Raw genomic sequence first — 19,671 nt, 5'->3', positions numbered from 1 at the left:
GCGCAGGGCATACTACCAGACTCCATCAAGACGCTATTGTGGCCGCAGGGCAGTGCGCGCACTCGTGAGCGAACTTTGGTGAGCCTCTGTGCATACCTCGAACACACGGGCTTGACGTCCCGTCTGTTCTCCGTCAGGTAGTTACACGCAGTGACCGAACGCTCCGCGAGTTCTACCTTGAACGATTAATAACTGGACGCCCCACTCCAGTTGTAACCTACACAGTTCTGTGCGCGTGTGTGATTTAATTCCTCTAAACTGAACTAATCACGCGCACAACCTGGACATATTACTTATTGTGTAAATAGTTTGTACATATTACTTCTCCCCCTGTCCTCTATTCCTGTCCCCTCACCTCTTTCATTTCATTTCTCCATTCTGCCTGCTGTCCTTTATTTCCGCTGCCCCAGCTCAGGTGCTTCAGTATCGATGGCAGATGCCGGGGCTAGCAAAAATCTTTTCCTTCCTTTTTACTATTATTTTTAATAAAACCACTACCACCACCACCAGCCCACACATAAGTAAAAAAGAAAGGTGCGTATTTCTATTTTCGCTGTCTTATCGGCTGTGAGACGACATCATGTATGCAACACACGACTCTGTGAAAACTGTCTAACGAGTCTCCTTCTGAAGAATTTGTTTATCTCTTTATTTATTGCACCTTCAGGGCCAAAGGTCTTAGAGAGGAGAGTGAGATACATATGATAAAACCAGCGAATAGAACACAGTGAATGTTGGCAATTCCTTGTAACAACTTGCAATTCAATTTCCTAGAAATTAAGAGTTAAGTAGTGCATTGCGAAATCGTAATTACCTTCAATGGCTGAAATATGGGCGAAGGCGGTTTCACGCGACAGATTTCCGGGAAAGATAAGACTGTAAAAAAGCTTTGGTATGGCCTTTTTCGATGCCAACCTTGCGGCGAAGATCAATGGGAGAGTAAATGTATTCTGCTGATGAAACGAGCTCTTCGCGTAGCGTGAATGATGATACACCCTTCGAAATACAGTTAAGCGACTGATTTTCTGGCGAAATTGTAAAGATGGGATGTAAATTTTAGCCTTCATGGGCGTGATGCTTGCGGTACGATTATAACGAAAAACAAAAGAAGTGAAGAACGGAATTATTTTTTCTCACATTTTCAAGAAAAGTTATAAGCTTGTCACGCGTATGCGGTCTAACTGAAGCTACGTATTCGAGTTTAAGAAGTATAAATGTGATTATAGCGCAGAGGTTTTATGGATGATAGTGCAGCAGAGACATTGAAACGTAAATACCTTAGCATGCGCGGTTAGCTTTAAATCATGTATTCGATATCGGTGCTAAATTCCGCGCGACACGAACGCCTAAGGGCTTATATCCTGTGAAGGAATCAAGAGGAATACCATTCGGGTAACATGAAGGGAAGTGTCAAGAGATTGCAGGACAGCGCATGAACTTACATTTATTAGTGTTTGATGCCATTTTATAGGTTCGGCACGCACCAGCTCGAGAACAGTATAAGAACGAACTGGACAGTGTCAATGTCGTTATCGCCACTTATCTCTCGAAAGATAAGACAGTCATCTGAAAAATGATCAATTAGAGAAGATGCAGTAAAAATAAAGTAATTGATATAAATAAAGAACATAAGTAGTTCAGTAACAGTTCCTTGTAGCACATAAAATAGAACGTTAGTATGCGGTGAGCTAGTGCCATAAGAAATTGCTAACTGCCAACAGTTATGAACGAAAGATTCAATCCATCGATAATTGCTAGGATCGAGATTAAGACGACTTAACTACTGAAGCAACAATTTATGGCAGCCTTTGTCAAAAGCTATCGAGAAGGCGAAAAAAAAAACTGATGTGTTCCCTTCAGCTCCGCTTCCAGGGTTTGATGCGATATCGTTATTGGGTTAACGCCCAGATATGCGGCATTTGTCATCATTTGATTTGCACTGACAGATTGCCGGAAGTCCTCAAGCCACTTCCGGCGCATTGGTGCAGCCAGTAGGTGACGCATCACTGCCCAGCAGGCGGCTGTTTCAAGCACAGCCTCCGGTGGGGCTTCTGAGAACCGGATGGATGGACGGAATGGGTGGAAAGTAGGAGCGTCCCCTTTGAAACTGGGCAGTGGTAGTTGCCACCATGTTCAGTTTTGTTTTTATTTATTTTTGTTTAACGCTGCTGTAAGTTGTTAATAAAATTCGCCATTTTCTTTAAAATACGTCTTCCTACGCTTTAAAACTTATGTCACCTCTCTGCTTTCGTGCCACCAATCCTCCAATTGCTTTCTGCTTATTTCCACCGCAGATTTATTTACATGATTATTGTTATCTCTAAACCCTAAGGCCTCAGGAAGAGTGAATGTGCCTGCATCGACATCGGGATGGATACCATCACATTTTAGAATGAAGTGTTCTATTGCTTCTACCGGTTGCTCTTTCCGAGAGACATCTGGCGACCAATCATTAATTTAACGGCCACCCGCCACGGTGGGCAGGTTGTAATGAAGTTACAAGGTCACGTGACCTAGGTGGCCCACCTGCCACCTGGGTTGCTTCTCTGGGGACATTTCGCTCAGGCGGCAATCGCGGCCGACGACAATGGAACTGAGTTTTCTGCCGAAAGGAGCCCTCAAGGCTATCGCGTATATATTCCTTCCAAGTTTAACCACTTTCACAGACGCGTCAGAAACTGACTTGGACGCATCCACAGCGCGTCATAGGGTTTAGCCTTCGCGAGGCGGTATAAATGTTTTTCCTGCTAGATAATTGCCCGAGGTGTGAATTGTAACAAGGCGCTTGCGAATACGAGGTGCCGATACGCCTAGTTGGTGTACCCTCTTTCTGAACAATTCCCAGTTTCCTTCGGCACAACGATTTCTGAAATCTTTCAGGAAACGATCAATAAATGCACATAATTCGTAATGAACAGCGGCATATGTAGCGCGCTTGTAATTTAAAATTTTTTATGCACTTTGAAACGCAGTGTACTATGCAGATAGCCAGTAGAAGGTGATAACTGATACCTGGCAGGTGTGTTAAGTCTAGAGCCTACTTTGAATTAGCTGCTAAAATTAAATCAAATGTATTCGCAGTATTTTTTAGAGTTCTAGTAACATGTGTCACTAAGCGGAGACATTGAGCAGTGCTCCTAGAATTCACTAACTTGGGGCGAACGCGGTGATGAATAAGTCCTAGACGAAATGGTCAGAAGTCATGGTCTTCGAGTACAAAAAGCGATGACGAGGAAAATGATGCAATAACAATCATATTTGAACAGCGCAATAAAACAACGGGATGAATCAATACCAATATGAATCGCGGAGTACATTAGTACATTAGCATCGCGGAGTACATTAGTAAATATGGACGAATGAGAAGGGGGACGGTAACCGATGCCAATAATTATTTTGAAATGAGCCCTTACTACAGAAGCGAAAAGTAGCTATAATTCGCTGTGAATCCGAATGCATCAAGATGGAACATGCGTTTATATAGTAAGCAAAACAACGCTGTCGCGTCTTGCCGTCCGTGGAAGATTTACGAATCAGACATGCGTTGGGAGCCGGGTTTCTGTTAGAGATATACACATGTCTCAATGGCGGAAGAAAAAGAAGTATGCTTATTGAGAACGTATCTAACGTTAGTAAAAAGAACTGATACTGGACATGACAACTTTTAACTACCCATCGCGGTTGTAAACGGCAACGCGTGGCGCTGCAACTGTATCTAATCCACTAGATTCGCTAAATGTTTCGAGCTCATCGATTGTCAGTGCTCACGTCGCACATAAAGCATTGATGTTTTAAGTACAGCTTGTCGTAACTTAGCTTAAAAGATCGAGGTCCAGCGCAGCTATTACTTAATTCAGTAATTTTTTTTTTAGATTGAAGTGTGGGAGGTGAGAAATCTTCGGGGATAGTGATGTTATTCAAATTAAATCTCTTGCCGTGTGGCATCTTTTTCTTCATTTTTTTACTCAGTAAATTTAGCTGTGACGGGACGGAACTTCTCGTCTGAAACAAATTTTCATGCAATGTGTACGTAGGATTCAATTTGAATCAGCGAAGCATGATTCGAGGCATGTCGAGTGTGTTGGTCTTCCATCGATGTCTTTAAGCATGAAAGCTCTTGACTGGTGAGGTCTAATTCGTGGCCTTTCTTCGAGTCCATCAGGCCTCATTTACATGCCAGCTAATTTCGATTCAATTTTTTCAGACTATCTTTAACAGCGTTTATATCCGAAGTTCATAGAGCCGCACTGTTCGAGGATTGAACAGTACGAGAGAGAATGTCTTTAAGCTGTCGAGGATAACTTTAATTTGTTTAGACGGATCGTCGGGCAGACTTTGCAAAGGTGTGCCTGGGAATGAGTTGTAGAACCAGCTCTAGACTGAAATGTCGCCCGAGCACAGCAACATGAAACCCCCCGAAAAACATTCACAAGCCAAGGGGCTTAATAATTAATAGATATCGTACTAGATATCCCCTGAAAGGAAAGCCAGCGCGTTGACTCTTTAAATCTGATGGGGGGTGGGGATGCCACCGTCGATGGCGCTGTACGGTTGCTGACGAACGATTCCGTGAGCTGGATAGCATGACCGGGCGCGAAGCAGAAGTTGTCGTTGTAGCAAAATCCAGGACTTGCAGCCACTAGATCAGGACCAAAGCAGAACACCGAGTCACCGGGTGCAGCCGAGAAAACGCAGCATTAGAGCCATGTGACTGTCCTCTCTCTATCTCCATATATATATATATATATATATATATATATATATATATATATATATATATATATATATATATATGTAGACTCCTTCCCCTTCCGTGCCCCTGCGTCAGGTTCTCCTTGAAAAGCTGCTCCGATCTTGTCCCGGTCTGAGGCGGGTCTACCTCCTCATACGCACGAAGCGCGGAGAGGAGCCACAGGAGAGGCTGGCAACAATCTTCACCTCACAGGTAAGATTCGCTGAAGGTTATCTTAATCGGGCTTAGCAACCGATCATACAGTGAAGCTTCTTTGAATGCTTGCCTAAACGTTCGTATGTACTTTCGCGAGTGAGAGTTTAATTTCCCCAAATTATTCTAGCCAAACAATACTGCTATTGTTCTTCCTTCGTTGCGATGCAATCTTCAGTTTATTCTCCTATTTCCTGCGGACGTATGATGCACATATAGTTACTTACACAGACCAACGTGAAGAAAAGATCGGAAGTGGAGTATGCATTGGCAGTACAACCGAGGAACGAAATTAAAATGTAGCCTCACAGCCGGCAGTGAACGAATGGCGTTTCGGTACCTTTCTTGAAAAGTTCGACGTCTTTTGTGGTGACGCGCAATTGTGACGGTGAAATATTGCGCACATTTGCGGAGCCTGAGGAATTTTTTTCTCTCAACTTAGAAGTTCATAATAAAGCCCGTTTCTGGACTACCTCAAAGTTTATCAACCCGCGTGTGCAATAGATACGAACAAAGGGAAGGCTCAGTGCTAGTAAAGAAGTTTATTCAGAGCTGACGTCCATACTTGTACTCAGTTCCAAACGAGCTCGAAATGGCGCGTGAAAGCAATCTCCTCGCAATTCTTTTCTTTTCTTCGATGGAGGCGAAATGCGGTCGCATTTCGCCTCTATCGAAATGCGACCGCCGCGGCCGGCATCGAACCCGCGTCTTTCGGGCCAGCAGCCGAACGCCATAACCACATAGCCGCCACGGCGGCTTACCTGATGAACGAAGCGGGTAGGTTCTGAAACTTCGTGTTATCTTAGTTTTAGTTGGCGTTCTTTTCTCATTTTTCTTTCCCAATTTGCTTTCTCAATTTGCTTTCCCAGCCACACAGGCCTCTGTCGAATGTTTCTTTCAGAGTTCAGAAGTTGTAATCGTAGGACAGATTTACACTTAGGAATACACTTATGTCTTAGAATATAAGCTGTGTGTCCGAAACATGCGTTGTATAGTTGGTAGCTTAAGTTTATGGGGCCATTTTGCGAGAAAGAAGTTATTTCGATGCAGTCCCGCAAGAGAAACGCCTGCTGGTATAAGCGGACATGGATGCTTTACCTGCTGGCATTAACAGCTGCATCGTTCCTACAATAAAAGGCAGCGTTGGAGTAAATTTGCCCACGAGCACGCGCGTACCTGGAACTTTTGCTGACGACAGTGCACATGCCTCTATGATCGTCATCATCAGCCTGACTCTGCCCACTGCAGGGCAAAGGCCTCTCATGTCTCTTCAATTAAGCCTGTCCTTTGCCAGCTCCGGTCAGCGTATCTCCTCAAACTTCTTAATCTCATCCGTCCACCTAACTACAAGTTCTTCGAACATTCACTTGGTCTACATGCAGAGTCAGATAAGCAGCAGTGCCTAAAACAGGGTGTGAGGCAGTCTACAGCCATCACCATTCCGCCCCAATGTATTTTTCTCTTGCTAGGTTTTTGAACGCCTCAAGCAAGAGCAGCCAGGTGCTCTAGAGAAAGTGAGGGCAATGCCCGGAGACATCACACTTCCGAGCCTGGGACTCAGCATGTCCGACAGGGCTACCTTGATCGAAGAAGTCTCCGTTGTTTTCCACTCAGCTGCCACGATCAAGTTCGATGAGCCTCTCAAGTGAGTGAGTCGCAAACGTCTTCGACTTTTTGTCCCCTTCCCCCTGGCAGCTTCTGGGGGCCGAATTCGAAGCTCAGGTTGTCGACACTAGCTGTGCAGTAGCGGCGAGGTTTCGATGGCCAGGGCACTTTGTGCAGCAGGTCCAGGATTGCGACCTGCTGATTACGGGCGCCCAGCACATGGGACACCGGTGAACGGTATTACGGCGCTCTAGTGAAGCGCTGAGAGCATGCATGAGAAGGGGATGTGCGATCATCACAGCCACTCGAAAAACAGAGGCGCAAGTGACTGTGTCAGCGGACAAAAGAAAGCCGAGTCGAAGAGCGTTTGCGCCGATAAAAGCGGCGAAAGTGCCGCTGATGCCCCGTCGAGAAGAGGGTGGTTAAAGGGCATCGCTTCCTGTGGAGCATTGACGAGATTATGTTGGCGCCAGTGTGATATTGATGCCAGTGTGTTTGTGCCAAAGTGCTTGTCTCGTCGACTTCTCCTTTTCTATGCCGTCTAATTTCCGCTGCTATTCCAATGTGAACGTGCACCAATCTGATTAACTTTGCGCGTGGCTGTAAAGTTATAACAGTGATTAAAAAACGATGACTTGCCAAACCGCTTCACCCGCCGCGGTGGCTCAGGGGTTAGAGCGCTCGGCTACTGATCCGGAGTTCCCGGGTTCGAACCCGAACGCGGCGGCAGTGTTTTTATGGAAGCAAAACGCTAAGGCGCCCGTGTGCTGTGCGATGTCAGTGCACGTTAAAGATCCCCAGGTGGCCGAAATTGATCCGGAGGCCTCCACTACGGCACCCATTTCTTCCTTTCTTCTTTCACTCCCTCCCTTACGGCGCGGTTCAGGTGTCCGCCGATATATGAGAGAGATACCGCGCAATTTCCTTTCCCCCAAAACCAGTTATTAGTATCATTATTATTGCCAAACCGCTTCAATATGTCCTTGTCTTTCATTTTGCGTTTATTTAGCTCACTTAACGCCGCACTTGCTCGATAGACGAGTAAGTCATGTTATATACTCTTAGCAGGACCAAACTGTGGAAGTATTCTATTGCAGAGTGGCAATCCAGCTAAACGTCCTGGGTACGCGGCATGTTTTGGACCTCTGCAAGCGAATTCGTAACCTCTGCGTAAGTTTCTCCGCGCTTTTCAATCAAATTTTTCAGTTTAATGCATTTTTAGCATCTTTTCACCATAACTCATTATCAGTGCTAGTGTCTCAATGCGTTCTGCCCTCCTCGGTTCTTGAGTAGGCCGCTTTGTTTCTCCAGGCTTTTGTTCATGTGTCAACAGCATACAGCAACTGTGAAAAGAGGACAGAAGTTCACGAAGTGATATACCAACCACTTGTGGATACAGAAACGGTTGTCGCAGCGTCTCTGTGAGTATTTCTGGCTATATTTGTCCCGCCTAAGCTTGGCCTTTATAAGTCGTTGCATTTACAGTGTTGCGTTCTTTAATATTACTTATTTGGTTGGCTTTACTTTTAAAAAAAAGTCACGACACGTTTACCCTTGTAGTAATGCAATAACTTGGATGCCGTGAAAGGCTCCTGCCGGCGGAGCCTTCGAAACTCTCGGCAGTCGTTCGGGATATGTTACAATTGTGCCACTGCACTAACATTAGCGCCACGAGCAAGCTGTTGTGAATGCCTTTTGCTGTGAATGTTGGAGTAGCCGCACGCTGTAACCAGTCATGGGGTGTGGGTAGATGTGTAGGGTAGGCGTGCGTCACACGCGGTCACGCACGGTCGCTCACCCACCTATATGCTATATCGGTCGGCCGTCCGGCGTGACAGGCACAGAGAGGGAGATGGGCGAGGAGGAGAACTTGAGGGGAGGAAAGAGAGGAAGAGAGCAATCGAGCAATTTAACCAAGAGCAGGAAGAAGACTCTCAAACGTCGTGCACTGCGCGCAACTCTCCGCTGTTGCAGTGTTGCAGCGTTACAGTGTGCAGTGTGGTACGAAATGCCAATGTCCGCTCGACCACACTTCTATTGCCAGGAGCGGCAATAATTAAAAAAAAAAAACAGGAAGAAATTGCAGCCATTGTGTACACGCCACATGCTATGCCGAGGTCTCAGTGCGTTGCGGTGGGTCTTTGTTTCTGCGATGCGCCTGTAATTAGCAATACAAACTTAGAGGTAGATTTGTGCACTTGCAGCATAAGGTTACTAAATCAGCATACCTGCCTTTGATTTTTCAGGAGGTGCCAATTTGTGTTGTATTCAGTTTGAAATGTAATAAATCGCCTAGAACTGACCACATTTCCATTAATGGGTTGCGGAAAACATGTGAATACATCCAGATCAGTGGCGTAGCCAGAAATATTGTTCAAGGGGGGCTCATGTTGCAGCGCGGCCTCCTGCTTATAGAATTTGTAGAGGGATCAAATACATTAATCATAATTGCATTGCCATTGCCAATGCTATCGCGTATCAGATGCGGTCAATAATACTGAAAAAATAATAAAAATACGCACTGTCTAGACGAGTAAAATATGTATTTTTCATAAAATGACATATTCGTAGTCCCAAAAACTGTGGCAGAAATAACTGATATCAATGCTTCCATCTTTTTGTCTATTTAGTAAGTAAAGAAAATGTCTCATGAAGTTTAGAGCTATCAGTTGGAAACCGGCTAAGTAGTGCATGTCTCTGATATGAATAATCAAGTTGAGGACAAATATTTTAACGAATCTTTGATTCAAAAACCTTGTTTAAAATTTTGTACATATGCAATGGCCAGGAAAATAGCTCAGTGATGCTGTCATTCGTTCCAATGTATTGCGCGGGCGCAGCTGTCACCGGTCGAGTATTGTAAGTAATTGCACAGAAATTATAGTCGCAACAGAGAGCACATATAAATAGCAGGAGTTCTGCAAAATATGCATAAGAAATGCTAAGATACAATAGAATATCACAAACACTAAGGTAGCAGCTTGAGAAAGGGCAAAAAAGCGTCGTTAAAAAGCGTCGCTGGGAACAAAGTTCACCGCATGTATGCTCAAAACATGGCAAGAAGCTATCTAAATATACGTATATTCTCTAATAAATCTACATACTTAAGTTTAATTTGCTCAATGAAATATGTCAAACAAGCCAATAAAATTGATTATGGCCTAGCTCTGTTAGGCCATAATATACGTAGCGAAAGCGCGGCGACATCTGGTTCGGAAGAGTTAATATATAAAATGCGCGCATTCACTCCATGTGCTTTTATTCACGGTTGAACATTGAGCCGTCGTGGTGGAGTGGCAGCGTCTCCGCCTGAAACGTTAAAGTTCCTGGTTCGATTCCCATCCTCGACACAGGTTCTTTCTTTGTTCAGTGAGTGTGCGGGAGGGTTGGCGACGTGTTCAGTCACATGGTGCGGAGCAGCTGCCGGCGGCGCGGCGCCGTGGCTGGTCACGTGGTGCGGTTTCCAGAGGTTGCGCGGCGGCGCGTCAGCTGTGCGCCGTGTGACGTCACTGCTCCTCGCGCATGCGCAGCATGGCTCTCCAGGAGCCACGCGAAACTGCTCAACCTCGGCCGGTGTAGCTTACGCTACAATAATTACGTTGTGCAATCACAGATAGGAACCTGTACGCATACCAACACAGACAACTCTGCAAGAATGAAACTATGATCGCAGAAATCGTGATATGTATTTAAGCCATGCTGTGGTCGCGACAGTATCATATGGATAGAATAATAGAGGAAGAATGCAGAAATCAATACGAAAATGTGAATTTTAGCTGCCCGCAAAGTGGCAACAATCGTTTTGTACAGACATATTAAAGAAGGGTATTGGTCTGGTTAGAAAAATAAGCAAAGGCAGGTAGCTAAAAAAGGAACGAAATGGACAAACGAAAGCCACACACGATGCGACAAGCTGAACTACCCAATACGAGAGTGTTTGTTGGGAAACGCTGTGTGGGTCGGGCTTTCAATGAGCAAGGTCGGTCAAATTGGTTATTGATGACCTCGTAATTTTCATATTCGCATGATAACTTTGATCATGATGTTAACTGTTACAATAAACAGCAAAAATATCTGCGGTTTTAAAGGCCAATGAATAGTCATAAGTTTTCCTAATTACATTTCTTATGGTCCTGAAGGAACAGAGCCTTTTACTTGCATTGGTTTTGCTGCTTCGCTATGTAAAGGACAAGGTTTATAAGAAATTTATATCCATAAATTATATCCATAATTATATCCATAATTATATCCATAATTTATATCCATAATTTATATCTATAAAGTTTCGGAAATGAAATCCATGCGCTCCGTAGATTCCGCGGCTGCCGCGAGATGCCGCGACGAGCCTGCTCGCCATCGAAGCGCCCTTGAAACTTTGTGATCGGATGGGACTCCTAACATCATGTGACTCCAGGTGCATGGGCGTCAACTGCCACGAAATCCCGCACTTCGCAATGTTCGCACCGAAATGTCTTTTCGAGCGTGAAAAAGACATTGTAGATTGTGTAGATTGTGTAGAAGACATGTAGATTGTGCGAGCATGAAAAAGTTGCCAGAAAGGGCTCGCCAACTTTGACGCGTGATTGTGGGTCGTCTGCTGCGTGTAGAAGAGTATTATTTGGCTCTGGTTTTCATGGCGACGCAGTGCAGTGTTTAAGTGAGTTAATGTGCTCACCAGAACGACGTCCGAAACCGGAAAGCAGCATCTAACGCCATCGCCGAGCATGTGCAAGAATCCGGCCACGAGATTAACTGGGATCAAGTAAAGATATTGACAACAGAAAAGAACACATCAGCACGGCAGAATCTTGAGTCCCTTATCATACAGACATCGTCTAACACATTAAACAGGAACGACGGAACTCTACATCCTATCTATGCTAAATCATTAAAAACGCTACTGGGTGCTACAAAAGGACGAATCCGTGCGCCGATTGCTCCATAGTGAACAATTGAGCCGTAGTGCTTGCGAAACGTCTTTTCATCCTTTGACTTTGGCCAGTGACCAGCAATCTGCATCAACATGATTCCTGACCAGACGGTATGCCGTCAAACCCTCGACTGCAAACGAAAGACACTCCCAGGTCATGAATATAAATGTATTATCTCAGAAGTAGCTATCTGTCCGAAATAATTGGAAAGCTAGCGGAAAGATGAAGTTGAATCGAGAAGAGGCAAGCTGTTATAGATTGTCATTCAAGGGACAAGGAGTTGACTGCATATAACGCTGTAATTAAGTGGCAGAGCGGGCTTGAAGACGTAAAAATGTAAATGCGGGCAGGGAAAGGTCACTTGAGGAGATGAGATTAGGAGGTGCGTTGGGATTAAGTAGGCGCGCCTCACGCAACTCGTGACAAAATTTTGCACAAAAAAAAATCGCGGAGGTTTAGCTCTAGTTAAAACTGGAGTGACGCGATAGCTACAGCTGGCCGAGTGGAACTTGGCCAAAGTCAGTTTTTCACCACTCCGTTTCGCTGGGCGTTCCTTCTTCATCTTCGTCCCACTTGACACGGCGCATGCGCACAGCTGTGGCAGCTCGGTTTCGCCGGCGCGCCGCGCCGCCGGCAGCAGCTGCTCCGCACCACATGACTGGTCACGTGACCAACCACGTGACCACCGCCACGCGATGGCTGCGCCGCCACGGTCACGTGCCACCGCCACGCTGAAGGCTCGAAATGCTACCGTAATGTAGCTCTCGCTACAAAAAAGTGAAGAAAACGCACATAGCACACGTGCTGCGTTAATATTGAATATACACGAAGCTTGAAGAAATTTTTTTCTCCAGGCGTCCGGATGACAAATGCATGAGCAATGCGGACGAATTCCTGTTTGGATTGCCGAACACTTACACCTTGACCAAGCGCTTGGCGGAATCGCTGTTGCGGGATGAGCGTGTATCAACACCCGTCGCTATAGTGCGACCCTCCATTGTCACGGCCTCGTGGAGGGAGCCGTTCCCGGTAAGGCAACGCGACATTTGATTGGTCGATTGATTGGTTGGATGATTGATTGATTGATTCAAGGATTGATTACGACATGCCAAATCTCAACCCATGCTATATAGTGAAGCGGCAGTGAAGGCCTGCCGATTAAATTCGGCAACTCGGGTTTTCTTAAAGCGAAACTAAGGACAAGTAGATATTAGCCTCTCTCGATAGGGCACCGCGGCCTAATAGCAAAAAGCTTACTCTACACGAAAATGTAGCTTTTATAAGCTATAGGAGAGCAAAAACGAAATACATGCGTGTCTGCCCACAGCCTATTTCGCACATAAAATTTGCCGATTTGCAAGCGCGGATACCAGAGGGCATACTACACTTCCACTCACTTCAAAACCGTGTCAGCTTTTCCTTCTCGGCAAGGACGTCACCAGTGTGAATCGAGTTGTGGGGAGATTTCTAAATCCAATTTTCTCGCCAATAAATGCGTATTTTGTTGCCGGACAAAAGCCTCAGCATAGACAGACGGTGCCAGAGAATCAATTTTCACTGATGACAATAACTGGATGGGGTTAACCACTGTGTTCCTTTAATGTGGCCACAAATCTCTCAACATGGGTGCTTCGCTGAGTTGAGGCGACACGGCTGGAAATAAAACTCTGCGCCTTATCTGCTCCACGTCAAAACCTGCTGAGCCTGGTATAGAGCCGTAGAATACCCCAGGATTTACATAAGCATAGCCGTGAGGGAGAACGTGATGTGTCATTCCCACAGTGTTCCGTGCCGAAATACCGCAGACAACGTATTCATCAACACCGCCGCTAGTTCATAACGTGCCTGCAGCCGCGACGAGTGCAGTTGGCATTGGATAGCAAGTCGTCGCAGTTTCCGAATCTGCTGTACCCGAGCCTAACTTCTTTTTTTTTTCATTTGAAGGGCTGGATAGACAACTTTGCGGGCTGCACCGGCATCATTGCATCGGTAAGTATTGGTGAGACATTTAAAATTTTGACACGCATGATTAAGGCCGTCATACTTCGAGGTTTAAAATAGAGCTTGGAAGAACAAGGACACTGTACACCGACCAGGGTCGACGAACTTTTTCAGCGCCTGTTCCCTTTTGTTTTGGCGTCATTCTTTCTTCCATTACTCCTCGGTTTACTATGAACCACATAAGCGGCGTGCATTATCTACTCAATTCTATTTGACGGTGCTGAATAACAATGAAGCAACTCATATCGTCAAATACTCTATCACGCACAACAGCGAAGCTTCTTTTGTGCTGTAAACCGTTATGCAGGCAGGGACTGGCCTGCTACCGTCAATGGTGGGGAAAAAGGACTGCATAGGCGACTTCATTCCTGTGGACATAGTCGCCAACACGCTCATATGCGTCGCATGGCACATCGCCATTAACAGGTTAGAGGCATGCTTTATACCATACGACCCGCCCTGCCGCAGTGGCTCCGTGGCTACGTAAGATTCGGCTACTCAGCCCGATGTTGCAAGATCGAATCGCGGCTCTAGTCGCTATATACAGAAGTCTAGGTAGTTTAATTTAATGCAGAATCCTCCACTACGCCGCCACACATAGCCGACCTGAGGTTTCGGAATGTTAAATTCTACTCAGCATGTGACGGGAACTTTAGGACGCTTGATCGGGCAACGTGATAATGTTCGGCAGTGCGCTCAAATACGCAGGGCGGTGGATTACGTGTGGGTTGGCAACTGCACTTGAGAGGAGAGTCATTCAAAGCCAAACGTACCAGAGTTTGCGCTCGAACCCCCGAAGATATTTTCGGTAAAATGTGTGGCTCTTTACTGAACCGGCTAAAATAATTTCCCTTAATAACCCTAGCGAAAAAGATTTCCTGATGATGTGACAGCCCTTGGAATTTTTCAGAGTGCAAAAATTTGTGTCTGAAAAAAAGATTACAAAAAATCAAATATTTTACTTTTGAGCTTGAAAGTTTTTAGAGAGAATGAATATGCATCGTTGATTTTAATCGCACAGCCAAAAAATTTGTAGCGTGAAGTTTTTGGTTTGTTTGATGTCAATATTTTCCTCCCCCCCCCCCAAAAAAAACAAGGATTTTGTAATTTTTTTATACTCTCTAGCGACATTGGCGAACAACAACGTATGTTTCGCCGCTTCTCTATAATACGTACTACCTCATTAAATGGCTTAAAGTGTCATACAAGGCAGTATATTTCAGAAAAAATTCGAACTTAAAAAAAAAAACGGTGTGATGTGCAGCGTTTTCGGGCGTAGTTTTCGTAGAGAGGCGTTCCTAGTAAAAGTATACATTATAGCTCAATTGATAGCTACCTTAATTAAAATTTTGCTCAGCGATTTTTAACGGAGTCTTTTCTGCTTTAAGCGAGAAAAAAGTGTTCAGCGCTGCACCTCGAGCCATGGTTGCCCCGTACCGCCACTGCATTGCAGAACACACCATGGCGCCGCTCGCATTTCTATGTTCGGCCAGGATCGAACCCGTTGCTGTAGGGTCAGCAGATAAGCACCATAACCACTGAGCCAACGCGGCGGCTAGTAAAGAGAAAAGATGTGACCTATATCTCAATCAGTTATCAATAATATGAGCACCTTCAAAATATAGTTCTGCGCTTGTGTAATACTAAAGAGAGAGATTTTCATCGTTGATTTTATTAATCCTGATGAGGTAATAGTGGGGTCATACATTCTTGATAACGCGAGGCGACTGAATGTTGAAGCGGTAGCAACGGATGCTACAATGAAAACGCGCTGTTCTATAGCCAAAGCACTTGCTTCGTGGCGTGTACCAGAGGCACACGCCCACCGTCGTACGTCGCGTCGCGAAGAGCGTAGCTTCATGCAATTCCCGTTTAATGTATGGTCTAAATTACGCCGATAGCCGGAGGATAACTGAAATGTGGTGGCTCACCTCCATGACGATTTTCGAAGGCCGCAGATTGACTTGCTTGCACATGTTCTTGTGTTGTCTCCATAACAACTGCCGAAGCCACGAAGTGGCTGATGTCTTACGTACAGCGTGCCGCCTACTAGAGCCACCTTGCTGCCGCTATCACAGCCCCGCTTTTGCGCTGCCTAGCAATCGGCCCATGTAGCAGCAGCGACGAAGAATTTCGTTTCCCTACGTCATGCGTACTCTGCCGCTGCGATTAAGCCATCGCGACAGCAGTCATGGCGCCCTGGACCATTTTTGATTTTCCAGCCGGGGAACACACAGGCTTCGTTGAGGACACAGAGCCCCCTGGAGAACTCTCATTTATTTATTTATTTATTTATTTATTTATTTATTTATTTATTTATTTATTTATTTATTTATTTATTTATTTATTTATTTATTTATTTATTTATTTTTATTTATTATTTATTTATTTATTTATTTATTTATTTATTTGTTTATTTAAAAACACTGCAGGCCAGTATTCTGGCCCTAGCAGGAGTGGCAAACATGAATAGATCGTACAAGCAAGATGAAAATGAAGTCTCCGGCAAAACTGACTAACACGGGCAATTGAACGGCATAAAATTCAGCAACACAAGCGGCGGCAAAGGAGAAAACAAAAGTTGAAAGTGATCTACGCATCAGGGCAGTAAAAACGTCACCAATAGAGCATGAACGAAAACTGTAAACACACGAAACCAATGGATCATACCATCAACCAAATAGATGTTGCTGCAGTGCCTGGTCAAAGTTTCAGGATGCAACTAAGCTTTCTGGAAGGCAATTCCGGTCAGAAGTAAAGAAGTGAAGGTTGCTTCAGCGCGCTTCCCGGGCAGCGTAACTCCGCAGGGAGCAGCAGAAATTAGAGCCGATCCCCCCTCCAAAAATGGAGCGACCAACGGGAAGCGTATGACTCTCAGCAACTGGCAAACGCATGCCGACCAGTGAAGTGGCCGTACGGGCACCCATGGCTCGAGGTGCGGTGCTGAACTTAATTTTTTTTTCTCTCGCTTAATACAAAAAAATGCTCCGATAAAAATCACTAAGAGAAATTCCAATGCGCCTAGACATCAATTGAAATACAATTTCTGTTTTTATTAGGAACGCCTCAGTACGAAAATTATGCCCGAAAACGCCGCACAGCATACTTCTATTTTATAATACTTGGTTTTTTTGGGGGGAAAGGAAATGACGCAGTATCTGTCTCATATATCTTTGGACACCTGAACCGCGCCGTAAGGGAAGGGATAAAGGAGGGAGTGAAAGAAGAAAGGGAGAATGAGGTGCCGTAGTGGAGGGCTCCGGCATAATTTCGACCACCTGGGGATCTTTAACGTGCACTGACATCGCACAGCACACGGGCGCCTTAGCGTTTTTCCTCCATAAAAACGCAGCCGCCGCGGTCGGGTTCGAACCCGGGAACTCCGGATCAGTAGTCGATACTTCTATTTTAAGATTTTAAGATTGAAATTTTTTTTTCCTGAAATATACGACGTTGTAGCATACTTTAAACTAATTAATGAGATAGCACATACTGTAGAGAAGAGGCAAAACATGTGATGTCGGTCGCCAATGTCGCGAAAGAGTGTAAAAAAATTACAAAAACGTTGTTTTAGGGGAAAAATTAATGACACAAGGCAAACCAAAAACTTGGCGTTTCGAAATTTTTGGCTGGGCGATTAAAACCCATGATGCATATTCATTACCTCTAAAAAACTTTCAAGGGCATAAGTAAAATATTTGATTTTTGAAAATATTTTTAGTGAGACCAACTTAAGCACATCTCTGAAAAATTCGAAGGGCTGTCACATGACCAGGAAATAATTTTTTTTTCACCAAAGTTATTAAGGGTAATTACTTTAGTCGGTTCAGTAAAGAGCCACAAATTTTACCGAGAAGATCGAAGGGAGTCGAGAGCAAACTCCGGTACGTTTGGCACGGAATGACTCAGGAGCAAACTCACATCTTTGTGTGAAACGCATAACCTTGACACTGCACCCGTAATAGACAGCTTACACACTTTTCATCTCGTGGTCTGCTGAACTGATAACGCACCGTACACGCAATGTTCGAGGGTATTGTGCTGGCAACTCGCTAGTGGAGCATTCCTTGACGGCGTGACAAAACAGAGATTCGCATCATGGAAGAATGAAAACTAAAACAAATGACGTTTCGGGACACGCATGTAAAAAGAAAAACACGGCAATTTTTTCTTTACATGAAAACAAAGGGGCCCGCACAGGCCCGGAACCGTCATCCGTCTTAGTTTTATTCTTATATTAGGCGAATGCCTGTTTTCTCATGAGGTCGTGCCTTCTGCTAGCCGGAACATCTTTCGTGAAATCCTAAAGTCCTATGAGGCACTCGTTTTAACACTTCTTGTGGAACTCTATAAGCACCTTGATGGGCTGCTTGCGCAGAACAGAGCTTTAATCTAGGTCGTGTATAATCGTGCTGTGCCCATTTATTTGCGTTTAAAACGAGCCACGAGTAGGTACCCCAAAAACTGAGATCTACTGATGATTTGTAAAAAAAAAATGAATGTGGATTAGCTCAGCTAATTCGGGGTATACAAAGCGAAAGCTGTCGGCGTTCATTGGCGTTGACAACGTTCCAGACGCCGATGATTTAAAGGAAAGGAAGGGCGCATGCACTATGCTCTTAGAGGCTGCGCAACGGCGGAGGATATAAGCCGCGGAGCGGCCGCTCGCCTTGGGAGAAGGTGCAGTGGAAGAAGACGCGCCTGGTGGCCGCGTGTATAGGTATCTTCAGAGCCGACGGGAAGCTGCTTCCACAGACCCAGAAGTCATTGCCTGGCGTGAGGCTGCCCGTCTACGTAAGGATGAAGCGCGGAGAGCTAAGCGCGTGTCGGAGACGCCCAAGGCACGTGAAGAACGCCTCGCCAAACGTCTTCACCTTCCACCAGTCGCGTCTTCTTCCAATGCGCCTTCTCACAAGGCGCGCGGTCCCTACGCGGCTTATATAAATCCTCCGCCGTAGCGCAGCCGCTAAGAGCATAGCGCAAGCGCAGTGAAGCGCATAGCTAAGTGATGACGTCACGCGCGGTGCTGCGCGGAGACCGGCGAGGCTACGGAACGCGGCGAACTCTTGCGACTCGGCGCAGCTGGTTGCCATGGTTACGGCGCATGCGCAGAAGAGACTAGCGCGGACCGCCTGAAATGCGCTGCGGACTAGCCTAGTGCAGCCTCCGCTACAAAAGAGGTGCTTTCATGTGTGCACCCTAGCAAAATATGGTGACCAGCAGCCTCCGAGAGCGTGTGCCTGCCATTCTCTGTCAGCTGTCTTCTCCGCTGGCTCGGAAATTGGTACAGCGCGATTGATTGAACACTTTTCTTCAGTCCGGCATCTGCGTTTCCTGAATACCCGCCGCGGTGGCTCAGTGGTTAGGGCGCTCGACTACTGATCCGGAGTTCCCGGGTTCGAACCCGACCGCGGCGGCTGCGTCTTTATGGAGGAAAAACGCTAAGGCGCCCGTGTGCTGTGCGATGTCAGTGCACGTTAAAGATCCCCAGGTGGTCGAAATTATTCCGGAGCTTTCCACTACGGCACCTCCATCTTCCTTTCTTCTTTCACTCCCTCCTTTATCTCTTCCCTTACGGCGCGGTTCAGGTGTCCAACGATATATGAGACAGATACTGCGCCATTTCCTTTCCCTAAAAAACCAATTATTATAATTATTATTCCTGAATCCTAATCTTAAGTAACGATGCCCCACTGTCTTCCCCTTGTTTTGCGCCTCTTACAAAAAGTTAGAGGGGGGAATCTGAAACATAAGCAATGACGTTCTTATCGTGAACTCTCTCTATTTCTATCTCTTCCTCTGAATGACTGTCCTTCAATATGTTCAACCGGTTGTGGCGCGACTTACTGAGGAGTGACCTGAGACATGCCTTTGCGCAGGCCGGATCACGTGATCGTGTACCACTGTACCAGTGGTGAGTTCCAAAGCCCCACGTGGGGAGACCTGGCCATTTCAGTGCAGGAGGCTGTACTACGATACCCAATGCCGTACGTGGCCCGCTACCCAAAGTTCGCGATGACGAGCAGCACTCTATGGTACAATGCTAATCTCTGGTGTCTGCACTGTGTGCCTGCTTTCGTTGGAGACCTGGCTCTGCAGCTGATGGGAGAGAAGCCAAGGTTGGTACCCTGCCATGTGGATGGCGCGCCTCGTTGCGTCAGCATCGCTACAGTGCACAAAGTCTGCCGG

At 45.8% G+C, this 19,671-nt stretch overlaps 1 protein-coding gene across 1 annotated transcript in view; it reads left to right on the top strand.

Annotated features, from left to right (window-relative positions):
* LOC144129178 (fatty acyl-CoA reductase 1-like) overlaps positions 1-19,671 on the top strand; it is a 31,413-nt gene that overhangs the window by 6,453 nt on the left and 5,289 nt on the right. The window contains exons 2-9 of the mRNA XM_077663155.1: positions 4,829-4,945; positions 6,415-6,590; positions 7,648-7,720; positions 7,862-7,971; positions 12,336-12,510; positions 13,426-13,470; positions 13,790-13,908; positions 19,362-19,601. Coding sequence (XP_077519281.1) covers positions 4,829-4,945; positions 6,415-6,590; positions 7,648-7,720; positions 7,862-7,971; positions 12,336-12,510; positions 13,426-13,470; positions 13,790-13,908; positions 19,362-19,601 — 1,055 coding nt within the window. The remainder of the gene's footprint in view (positions 1-4,828; positions 4,946-6,414; positions 6,591-7,647; positions 7,721-7,861; positions 7,972-12,335; positions 12,511-13,425; positions 13,471-13,789; positions 13,909-19,361; positions 19,602-19,671) is intronic.

The sequence above is a fragment of the Amblyomma americanum genome, chromosome 4, assembly GCF_052857255.1.
Source record: "Amblyomma americanum isolate KBUSLIRL-KWMA chromosome 4, ASM5285725v1, whole genome shotgun sequence".
NCBI classification, from domain to species: domain Eukaryota; kingdom Metazoa; phylum Arthropoda; class Arachnida; order Ixodida; family Ixodidae; genus Amblyomma; species Amblyomma americanum.
Note: the sequence above shows the minus strand (reverse complement) of the source record. Positions and strands in the feature narration are given on the sequence as shown.